The 12618-nt window shown below is 43.7% G+C and overlaps 1 protein-coding gene across 2 annotated transcripts in view; it reads right to left on the bottom strand.

The window, feature by feature from the left end:
* Nucleotides 1-12618, bottom strand: part of LOC127610116 (cGMP-dependent protein kinase 1) — a 103249-nt gene that overhangs the window by 46540 nt on the left and 44091 nt on the right. For both annotated transcript variants that reach the window (XM_052079875.1, XM_052079874.1), the window contains exon 3: nt 11728-11841. In XM_052079875.1, the coding sequence (XP_051935835.1) occupies nt 11728-11841 (114 nt within the window). The remainder of the gene's footprint in view (nt 1-11727; nt 11842-12618) is intronic.

The following is a 12618-nucleotide window of genomic DNA, read 5'->3' as shown; positions in this document are numbered from 1 at the left end:
TGGTGGTGCGTGTTGTTGATGTTGTTGCTCCCAGTCGCACCTGTTGTGTCCGTCCCGTCAGGAAGCTGAGGATCCACTGGCAGATCGTAGGGGACACACCGAGGTGGAGAAGTTTGGGGGTGAGGAGTTCCAGGATGAGGGTGTTGAATGCAGAGCTGAAATCCACAAAAAGAATTCTTGCGTAGGTCCCTGTGCTGTCAAGGTGCTCAAGGATGTAGTGCAGACCTATGTTGATTGCGTCTTCCACAGACCTGTTTGCCCGGTAGGCAAACTGGAGAGGGTCCAGCATGGGTCCGGTGACGTTCTTTAGGACTTCTAAGGACTTCATGACCACAGACGTCAAGGCGACAGGCCTATAGTTCAGTTCCGATGTTGCTGATTTCTTGGGAACTGGGATGATGGTAGATGAAACCCAACAGGAGCAGATAAAGTAGGAACAGCTGAGGCCCCAGAATTTAGCTCTGTGGAATACCGCACAACAGTGGGGCAGTTTGTGAGTCAGAGCAACCAAGGCGAACACAAAAGGTTCTGTCAGCTAAATAAACCACCATTGGCGGAAGCGCCCTTGCTTCCGCCAATGCCCACCAGGAGCTGCAAACGAGCCAAGAGAACACTATGAGCCACTGTATCAAATAATGCAGTTAAATCCAATAAAACCAGACACACACAGTCTCCAGTGTCATTTGCCAGGAGAATGTCATTTAAAACTCGGCTAGAATACCTGACAACGCTTTGCCTCCCCTTATAGATAGATCGTAGCATATTGCTACTCCCATTGGATAGATATTAACACATTGCCTCTCCACTCGCATGAGTAGTAGCAAATTTTCTCCCCAAGAGGGTGGCTGTTACCCGTAGTTTGGCAACCTTATTGGCTTCTTTCCGCAGGGAAATTAGAATCAGTAATCCACTTGCCAACTTTGCGGCCGTCAAGGTGACACATTCTTTTCCAGGAACCAGCTTCCCGACAAAATCCCAACTAAAGTGATGGATCGATAGATTGGGAGTCAATTTGTGGCTGGAATCAGCCGCATCACGAGTCATAGTGTAGGTGCTCCGGTCCCTGGGGTTGATTATACTCTCGGTCATTAAGGCCTCACTTTTATCCACTCCCATGAACATGAATTTAAGACACCTTTCAATCACTTGGTGGTTATTTTTAGTCAACTCGACAAGATGGTTGGCATGGAGCCAGCGAGTAGCTATTTATTTCATCCTCGGGTCACAACGGAGTTCCGTTTCTATGACAGCAAAAGAATCTGGATTGGTATGGATTTATATTGATAGGTGATTTAGTCATGAATATGCAAATCATCAATGAGAACAATGTGCATTTTGTGTTGTGTGCTCAACCTAGTTCATGCTGGCGTCATCGTAAAGATCTTGCATTTTGACAAATATAAATACACATGAGCAAGTATTTAATTTGGTGTTGCTGTACGGCTACAGAGAAGAATTAATTTTATTTTACTTTATTACATAATACTAAATGAAAAAAATATATTGAATTTGAGAAACACTCCATATATTACAAAATAAAACTAAAACTAATACTTAAGGTAAATTAGCATAAAGCATTTGATTGGAACTAATAAAAACTGACAGGTACACTAATTAAAATGAAATGAACCCTTTAATACACCCTGTAACCTGATAACACGATAAGCTGTCCATTGTAGTAACCGCTGTCCCTGAAAGGTTCATTTAAAAAATAAGTCAAAATGGAATAAAAACTATGAATAAGGAAACATCCAAAATTATTATACCCTGGTCGGAATGCGGCGTAATCTATGATCACCCTACACAAGAGGAATTTCATCATTACAAAAAATATTTTTCGGAAAACACTAAAACAATTCTAGGCGATAACTATACAGTGGCACGTTGTGATCCGAGATGAATTCATTTCCTCACCACGCTCATGAAAACGCTCAAATTGTCCCAGCTCATTCTGTTCCAGCTCACCCAAAAAAAAAAAACTGCATTGCTTATTACATTCAATAATCGAATGTAATAAGCATCATTAAAGATAATGTACCACTGTAAAAAGTTTTACTCTTACTGGCAGCAAGTTGTCCTCAATTGTCCTAATCCTTGCTGAATGAGCAGGTGAAAAAAAAGAAGAAAAAAAAGCACCTGGGCATCCCAAATAGTCATACAAGGCTAATTTGCATATACACACCCTGATCTGGCTTGTGTGTGTGCATGTGTGTGTGTGTGTGTGTGATTACACCTGCAAGATAGTGACGGAGAGCTAACCTCTGAAAGGACCTTCTAGCTCCGGAACACCTGCGCTCCCCGCTTAGATGAGAATGACAACGGCGGCCAAAAACACATACACACTTACACACACATTTGTGCACATCAAAATGATTCTTGCATCTCGGCCTCTTTTGTCAAGTTACACACAACAAAGGTGACTCCAAAACAGCGGGTGACGGCTACCCTGACACCATTACTGTTGCGCCATCACATTTCTCGCAGCTTTACTGGAAGAAGAGTTGCCATGGTAGCAACGGGAATTTTTTTGATTTTTTTTTTTAAAGCACACTCAACGCCATGCTTGGTTTGTCTTGTTATTTGCCTTCCCTTGGCGTCGCTCGGTCTTTTGAAATGCCTCATCTCAAAACACCTCCACCTCATTAGTAACGAGTCCGTCTCGTGAATTGGCCAGAGGCTAATGAGCTTTATTTGTCAACAATCATGAGCAAGTCCGGACCGCATACTAATAGGGGAAGTGTGTCGATAAACCCGCCACTTACGCTTATTCTTTCTTTTAGCAACTTTGCTCGTTTTTTTAAATTATTTTTTTTATGTGGCTTCGCGTTCCTGAAGTGTAACGAAAGGTCGGTTATACACTGCAACGCAGCGTTGTGGCGCATTGTTAAGAGAATAATCGCAACCTCCGATCGCAGCCTTGCTAACAGGTACACGTGCTTCGAAACAAAGGATCTCGTTTCTTTGTTATGGTCAAACTGCCGCGAAGAATAGTCATTCAAAACGAAGGTTAAAACACATTCTGCTGATCTTACTGTTTCCTTTTCTTTAAAAATATAGAATTTGAATGTGGTTGACCCGTGGACGTCATTAGCTTGCTTACAATGGATCTCATTTCTTTCAATCCTGCCCCCCTACCCCCGTTATGTTGCAAATGTCCCATTACTTTTGCTCCCTGCCCCCCAAAAAATGAGGGAGTCGTACTGTATGTAAAAACAGATGTAATTCCTGCACCGTTTTCATATTAAAGCTATATTTAGCTTTTTACTTCTCCAACTATCACTTTTCGAAAAAAGCGACAGCCAACAAATCAACCAACTTTCATTTATTTAATCGATCCATACACCCTTTTAGTCTACAGTCTGCTCAAAGATTGACTGCGTTCTCTAAGTTATAGCCCGAGTCAAACTTGTCCCCCTTGAAGAGGAAATATTGCATCGCAATGGAAGCCTTCTTTTAAAATAAGTGATAAAAAAAACGAAATAAAAGACGACAGCGAGTGATCGGTGTACCAGCAGGATGTTTTACGACGTAAACACAAGACATGGAAACTCAAGGCCCTATTCTCTGCAACTGTCGGGAGAAGATCCGTGACACTGAGCAGGCGTCATCCGCACGCAAGCACTTTGCACGTCAACCCCTCACAAGGCCAATGAGAGCGACGATCATTTGGTTTGGTCCGTACGGAAGGAAGGCTTCCTAAACAGAACAAAGTAGCCGTAAATTCTGGAATTCTGTAAATGTTCATGAATGTGCAATGTTCCTTTTGAATAAATAAACTGTAAATTGTCATTCGAACAACTTTATTGCCTTGTGAAAATGCCACCCTTCATGCGTCTTGAAGCCAGAATGGATTTTGTGTAGTTGTAACCAATACGGTTTAAAAAAAAAAAACAATAATAATAATTTTCTTGAGCCATGTGAGCTACATTAATACAGATGTGATGAAACTTGCCAAGCGTCTTGGCATTTTTGTCTGCTTTGGCCATTTCCAACTTCAGATCGTTTAATAAATCAATACAGAGTTGGTCAACATTCAGCGAGGACAAGCTAGCTACACATTGTTCAGATTCTTATCTAGCCAGCTAACGGTCGGCTGCCTTGAAATATAATCATTGCCACCAATGTCAACACAACACAATAATACCCCCGCCCCCACCAAAAAAAGTTGCTAATTAATTATGCTGTCACTGATTAAATTTGTATAATACAGTGCCACTCTCAGGCATTAGCAGCTAGTTGCTAGCAGCTAGCTGCTATTGGTGAGTGCCCGGTAGGCACATACCATTGATGCTAACAGCCCGACATGGGCACAATTCCTACGAATCAAACAAAACAGGCACACACAAATTCAGTGACTTTTTTTTGGGTGGGGGGGTAGCTTTAGTCTAATAGTCTCCAATAACCTTTACTTTTAAAAGAACAAAGGGTGAGTCATGAAATAAAAGTAGTCATTTGCATAACAGAAACTTATGATTGATGTCTGAATGAATCAGACTCAAAAGTTCTTCCTCAACTTTATTTAGTGATTTAGTCGTGGCAGTCAGTTGAGGTTGGGAGTCTGCGTGCCTGCGTGTACTTCAGGATGTTTATAGAGGCTTCTAACATTCTCCACGACGCGCAAACATTTTCAGCCAGCTGTTTGGATATTCATGAGTCCAGCGGCGCGTGTGGGAGCTGTCCCATCATTACGCGGCCTGGTGGACGTATAACTTTTCATCTTAAAGGGCGGATTCCGTCACGGCTTCAGGCCGCTGCCATCTGTAGCAAATGAATATGTTTCTGCACATTCATTAGGAGCATCTTTCGGCTGGAGACCTAAGTCGACATCAGCCGGGCATGTAAATGTTAATTCATGGGAACACACGAGAGAGGAAAGGTCAATTTTAGTTAAGACATAAAATGTGCATATGTAATTTGTAATGTTTGCTGACAGATAGATTCAAATATCAAACTGCAGTTGGAATCGCGGACTGGATGCATAACTTGGATTGTCTGATATTAACGGTGCAGTAAAATGAGCACAGTTTGCAGGATTTATTCCAATATGGTGTGATCGCGAATAAAACTTGGATTTATGTTTACTATTTGCCTATTTTGAAAATGATTTAATATGTGATTTTGAATTTTTAATTTCATATGGATTCATGGCATATTTTATTGTTGGCTAGTTTTTCCTCTTTGTATCTTAACGTGGATGAGTATGCATACTTTAGCATGCTTGTTTAAAATTTTTTTTTAAAGAGTCACAATCCATTGCAGTAGTCATCAATCTTTTTGATCAATTTCCTGCAAAGTGATTGGTTGCAAAGATAAAAGCGGCATGACTCATTCGCACTTGGGCCCGATAAAAATTAACTGATTAACTGCCCTTTGAAACATTATATACACATTTATTCAGCCACTTCTCGTTAAAAAAAAAATGAGAACACACCAACCGGCAGCATTAACTTCTGCAATGTGGGCACTTTCCATTTTTTATGTTTGTTTGGGGGTTTTTTTTAATCATTTGTAACAGCAATGGGGCATTTTACGTTCGGGGCTGATGGTAAATAACTATAATTTCACATTTTGGTCAACAAATAATCATGTGCTTTGCTTTTATTCATTCATCTTCCGAGCCGCTTGATCCTCACTAGGGTCGCGGTGGGTGCTGGAGCCTATCCCAGCTGTCTTCGGGCAGTAGGCGGGGGACACCCTGAATCGGTTGCCAGCCAATCGCAGGGCACACAGAAACAAACAACCACTCACACTCACACTCACACCTAGGGACAATTTTGAGTGTTCAATCAGCCTGCCATGCATGTTTTTGGAATGTGGGAGGAAACCGGAGCACCCGGAGAAAACCCACACAGGCCCGGGGAGAACATGCAAACTCCACACAGGGAGGCCGGAGCTGGAATCGAACCCGGTACCTCTGCACTGTGAAGCCGACGTGCTAACCACTAGACTACCGGGCCGCCCTTGCTTTTATTTATTTTATTTTTTTTATTGCGATGTTATTTTGTTTGAACCTTCCATTCAGTGGAAGCGAACCTGTCATACATCTGACGGTCAGTTTGCTGCTGACAAATTTTTCGAAAAACGATCAAGCACCTGCGAAATCCTCATCTCGGTAACCGGCGACACTTTATCTTTCATGTCCGTTGTGGACCGATCAGATCCTCGATTGTAAGACACAGACTAATACTTTTTCTCTTCTTCTTTGCGCACTGAAGAAAACGATGGGACGGTTTTGATACAACTGCTGCTATGGCAACAGGCACGCTCCATCGTCGCAGCTGCCGTTTGTCGACAGGCTCTCGTGATTTTTCTAAATCATCATTCAAATGGGAAAAATTGTAAGACTCCGGATAATCCCCCTGCACCTCCGTATCCCTCCCGAAGCAGCATCTAATCCTTTACAATACATTCTTATGAGATCAGTGTAAATGAGCCAATACAAAGCCGGAGTGAAAACATGAAACACACTGAAACTTTTTTTTTTTTTTTGGTACTGTTTGTGTCGAAACAACTGATACACACGAGTGTTAAAAGTTATCCATGTCGTGCTGCGCATCCATTTGTTGGAAGTGATTAATGTGAACAGCCTGTAGGCACGGCGTTGACTGATGGCGGAGTACAAACGCGATGATGTTCATCATGGTCCGAGGGGGGTGAATAATAACTCCACCCCCCCCCCCCTCCCTCCCCATTGTTGCCTTGTTTTGAAATGAAACCCCGAAGCGAGAAGAGACACCATGATAAATGTGTTTGAATTTCTTACCTCTGATAAAAAAAATATATAAAAAATAGGTTTTTATCTGTGTTTTAAGACAGGCTAACAGCTTGTATGTCACCGTTGTGACATTTCAAAACCGATGAACTTGGCGGTGAGTTTTTGTTTTGTTTTTTGTTTTTTTATCTGGCGGAAATTCATATTTTTAATAGATTTGCTTTCTATCTGGGTCTTTTCTTTTCTGTAGTGCTTATCATCGCTGTAAAACCTCGACTGGGGGCATGCAAAAATTTATCCTTCTGCTCAGGTCTACATTGCAGACATTATTTTATGAGCTTCAAATCCAACGCACACTCCACTCAGACAATCCAAAGAAGATTCAAATGCGGAATTCTGGACTCCGAGCATTGGCTCGCATTCCAAATCACAATTTGTTACTCATGTTCAAAGTAACAAATGACTCGAATTATTCCTCCTGGTACTACTCCGAAATGTCCAACAAATGAAAAACGCTACGATGAGTTGGAAAGAAAAAAAATCTCCTGAACTAGAAAGTGAGTATGCTGCCATCTTTTGGCTGCTGCTTCTTCCTCCACATTTTTCACTTTTTAGTTGAAAATGGCTTACTTTAACCAACCTCCCTTAATATAACATGGCCAAAGGTAAAACCCTGGTTGTTTTTTTTCCCCCCCGTCTGTGCCATAAATCCTCGCTGACTACACCTTTATGCATGATTTTTGAATGTGGGAGGGAGCCCGACCAACTGCAGAAAACACCATAAAGCACGAGGAAGACTTGTAAATGCCCGATGACGTGATTCGAACCCAAAACCTCAGAGGCGGACGCGCTAACCACTCAATCACCGTGCTGCCATATTTTTATTTTCACACAAGAAAAAAAACTAAACAAAAAGCTTTGAATGCGAAATTGTTTTCCGTGAAACCTCTCTCGCGGTCCCCTCAGTCAATTTTCACATTTTAATAGAAACGATTCATATCCCCTCTTCATTGCTTCTTCGGATGCAACGATGCTCATATGCGGGAATTAAAATGGAGCCAAAGATCCAATTAAAGCGATTTACTGGGCAATGGCATGCCCCCCCGCCCTCCCCCCACACACCCCTTCCACCCTGCCAGACACCCAAAAATAATTTCCATTCCCACTCCAATGATCAAAATGAATTCCTTTGTACTTTCCCGTATTAACACAGCAGCCCCCCCCCCCGCGACCCTCCCATCCGAGACCCTCATTGACCCATCGATCGGAACCCTCACAGGTCCCCCTTTGAGAGGTGCAATGGGAAGAGTCAGACGCTCACTACCCCCCCCCCCCACCAACCCCCCCCCCCCCAACCCAACCTCCATATGGACCCCTGTTGCCATAGCAGCGGGAGCGCAGAAGGAGCTGTCGCGCCAGCTCGGCTGGTCAGCGCATTGGATGGAGGCATTTGAAAGGGGTCAGTAAGGAGCTCGCATCAAGTGGACGCCATCGCACCTCTTTGGCCTCAGGAAGCCCCCAACCCCCCCACCCGACCGGCCCTCATGCATTTATTCATATTTTCGCGGAGGCCGCGCATCGATTTCCAGTAAAGAGACAAAGTAGTTTGAGTTGTGTTTTTCCGCGGAGAGGGAAAGGCAAAGCAACGGCGCCCGGGGAGTACGCCCAAGCGCCGTTTCTGAGAAGTGCTTCTCATCTGTGTTGCACGGAGTGGACAACCTTGCGCAATTTCTTGAAAAGACTCCGATTTACTAAACCAGGCATGTCCAAAGTCCGGCCCGCGGGCCAAATCCGGCCCGCGGTCCAATTTCATCCGGCCCTCGGCCCCTGTCATAAAATCAGTGCCGTCTGGCCCGCAGGTTGGGCGCAATGGAACACGTGTTGCATTGACTGAGGTCTCGTAGACTGGTGAGTGATGTTTCATAGAGTACTGCTTCCCTCTAGTGGCTAAATGAGTAATAGCATTCACTAAATGAGTAATAGCATTTAGACACTAGAGGGCATCACTCACGAGTTAACAAGACATCGCTCCGTGTTTATATTGACTGATATGTCATATTTCAAATGATCCTTGCAGTTGTGGATATGTGTATTGCTTGTTCATTTCCCTGTTGTTCGAGTCAAAGGTTTTGTGACTATTGAAAAGTCATGGTGATACATTTTATGTTTCAAATCAATCAATTTGCACTCAGGAGACTTCTGTTTAAGAAAAAGTCAAGTGAATAAGCAGTTGCATGTGATATACCTGTTTCAAATGAACCAAAAGAAATTCTTAAGATTGTTGAAATTAAAATAAAAATGGAAATGTGAAACGGACTGGCTTACTAAAATTTGTTGAACAATATTGTTGTTCAATGTAAAGAATGTCAGCCAAGGTCGGCCCCCCGACATTTTACCACATAAAATCTGGCCCCCTTGGCAAAAAGTTTGGACACCCCTGGACTAAACAAATGACTTCATTGCTTTCACTGACCGCGACGAGGTTACATGCTTGAAATCTGGGGAAAGTCGACTAACTCTTCACAGATCCAATTCAGAGCACACCATGAAAATACTTTGGAATCAAACAGGCGCGAAGCTTGAGCTAAGCTCAACCATATTTAAGATCTGTGACCATCAACTTACAAATCCCACCGGGCATCCTCCGCTTATTTATGATCTTCTCCAGGAACCATAAAAGTTGCTCAACCGAGAGTCCAATAATGGCGAAGGAAAGGAAATCGCTACAATAACTATGAATTACTTTGTAAATCCAGTCCGTTTAGAGTACCTTATATAATCCCATCAAAACAGTCTTACACATGACTAAAGGGAAGGATAAACATGATCTATTTTCCTTTATCGAGTTAAAACATTCATCCAGGAGGGCGAAGGCAGGATTTGATTAATAATGATGATCTAAGTGGGTAAAGAAATCTCTGGTTTTGGTGCGATCCGATCCCACAGGTTCCAATTATAAAGTCATTCCCACACACGCGGCCGAAATTGATTTATTAAGGTGCCAAGGCATTTACGCTGTCCTTCCACGGCAGCGCAGCAATTACACACCCGTGAAAGTGTCGTCATCCAGTCTATTCTGGGTGTTTGGTCGAAGCCGTCGAACCCCGTATCACCCCGGCTGGATTTATTATCCCGAATCCAGGAGCGCATTTCCAGCCATTTCCCCCCACCTTGTTTCCTGCTTCCCATAAACACGTATTCCTCATCCTGACACATTCTTATAACACACTTGTTCTCGGCCATCTGCCCTCACTCTGCATTCCCTACGCTAAATATTCAAACGGCGCGTCTGTCGGACCACCTTCTCGCCATCCTGCATGATGGAACCGGCTAGAGCAGTGGGGTTGCTTCCAAAAGGGAGTCTCACACACACACACACACACACACACACACACAAAAGTAAAAACTTGTGGATCAGAGATGTCATCACATCCGAGCCAACGACACCCAATTGTGATTTTACAGTCGCCAAAAAAAAAAAAAAAAAACAATCCAGACATGCCTTTTCTCCCGCATTTGTCCTCATTAGGGGAGCGGGAAGCTGTCGCAGCTGATTGTGGCTACACCCTAGATTGGTTGCCAACCAATCGCAAAGCTAATAATGACAAACATTCACACTCACGTTCACACCCACGGACAATTTGGAGGAGTGATTCTAAAAGTCGGCCCGGTAGTCCAGTGGTTAGCACTTCGGCTTCACAGTGCAGAGGTACCAGGTTCGATTCCAGCTCCGGCCTCCCTGTGTGGAGTTTGCATGTTCTCCCCGGGCCTGCGTGGGTTTTCTCCGGGTGCTCCGGTTTCCTCCCACATTCCAAAAATATGCATGGCAGGCTGATTGAACACTCTAAATTGTCCCTAGGTGTGAGTGTGAGCGTGGATGGTTGTTCGTCTATGTGTGCCCTGCGATTGGCTGGCAACCGATTCAGGGTGTCCCCCGCCTACTGCCCGGAGACAGCTGGGATAGGCTCCAGCACCCCCCGCGACCCTAGTGAGGATCAAGCGGTACGGAAGATGAATGAATGAATGAAAGGATTCTAAAAGTGTGGTGCCTGAAAGCGACACTAAAATATACATTTAAATTATTATAATAATATTCAAATCTAACATACGAGTTCACTGAGCGCCATTGACGTGGATGGTCGTCAAAGGGAAGCCAAGGAAAGAGCACCAGCCAATTTTCGTCAACTTTTTGTTTTCTTTTATGGTAAGCGATTAAAAAAAAAAAATGAAATATGGCCAATCAGAATGTGGCCGTGCAGGACAGCAGTTACATCTTCCTGCACTAGACCATCAGTACCTGGAGTAACCTATATATACTCTTGTCCTTATACTCATGCACTATTTTTTTTTTTCGGTTCATCTCTCCGACTCCCTGTTGCTTTCATCTCCTCTTTGTCCAGGGGCTCAGCACAGTAAGCTCCTAATTTGCCATTCAAACAGCTCAGCGGGAGTGAGTGACACATGCAAATGTTATCATTGGCCGACAGGGTGGATGGAAGTGCGGCTGATTAACTCCCTTGCTTGCGACAAATGCATGACATTGGCTGGATTAACACTGCGGGGCCGATACATGCCCGTATCCGGACCTATATCTCAGACTTTTTCTTATTTTTTATTTTTTTTACCCATTTGGAAGAGGCCTGATTCTGATCTGAAGATGACCATTCCATCTGTGTGTGTGTGGGGGGGGGGGGGGGGGGCTTGGGCTAGTGACAATGCCATGACTCGCATCCCAACTGTGCCGATGGAGAGAAAATCGCCGGAATTGGGTCACTTGAACCTTGTGGTGTGAATACGGCTTTGATCTACTAAAGGTACCTGTAGTTCAAAAAATATGTTCAAAGCGTCTGTTATGGACTTTAGTGGATTTGTTGAGCGCTATTGCCTCCCCATTGCTTTTTATGTTAGATGTCAAACTACAAGGACATAATTGTACATCAACAGCACAGTGGATGCTGTGGGGTTTTTTTTTTTGCTTTTTATATATATATATTTTTTAAACATTCCAGACTCACTTTTGACAGTGGCAGTCCTGGTGCAGTTGTAAAGAATGGCCAGCTCCCCAAACACCTTCCCGGGCCCCATGGTACACAGCTTCAGACTCTCCTTCGTCACCTCCACCTTCCCATCTGCAAAAACATGAGAGCGCACAGAGAGAAGCGGCCGTGAAGCACACTGCTGTTTTGAATTGCACATTTCAGTCCAGGTGTGCTGAACTAAAAAAAAAAAAAGTCTGACCAATGGAACCCACCGTGGGTGTGTGTGTGTGTGTGTGTGTGTGTGTGTGTGTGTGTAGTTGGTATTTCATTTTCGAGGGCATCCAGCCAGAAGGCTCTTGGCTCACTGAACTAGAAAAAAGATTATTTTGTGGTGTGGGACTTCCAGTGCGGGCTGCCGCTAAGCTCCTACGAAGTCAAAAAAAGCTAGCGCCAATACCAAAGAGACAGACACCAAACTGCTCCATAGTGGTTGACTGACACTGTCGCAGAGGTAATCATTTAGCAGGATATTATACTCGTTGCAGTTCGCAGTCGAGTAGAGAGTACAAAGGCTGAAAGCTGTTTTGAATAAAAGCACAGCGATACACATGTAGTGGTGCCTTGACGGCAGATAAAGCGTTAGCATTACATTAAGCTAGCAGGTTTTAAAGGCAAATTTCCTTGTTTGTTTTAAGCACACAATGCGTAATTCCCTTTTTTTATGTTTAGCTTGACGGTAAACTTGTTGTGAAGTGATCTGACTTGACTTCACAGCTAATGTAGAGCATCTCAAATGTTTGCTAGCAAGTCAAATCAACGGCTAGGTCGGGCCGGTCGCTCGTATCTCTGAGATGCTGTGTTGGGCAGTCGAGACTACATTTCAATGCATGTCTAATGAACAAGGACAGAGAACATAATTCAAGGACG

This window comes from Hippocampus zosterae, chromosome 11, assembly GCF_025434085.1.
Source record: "Hippocampus zosterae strain Florida chromosome 11, ASM2543408v3, whole genome shotgun sequence".
Taxonomy (NCBI): Eukaryota; Metazoa; Chordata; class Actinopteri; order Syngnathiformes; family Syngnathidae; genus Hippocampus; species Hippocampus zosterae.
The sequence above is the reverse complement of the archived record's forward strand: the minus strand, read 5'-3'. Positions and strand labels throughout refer to the sequence as shown.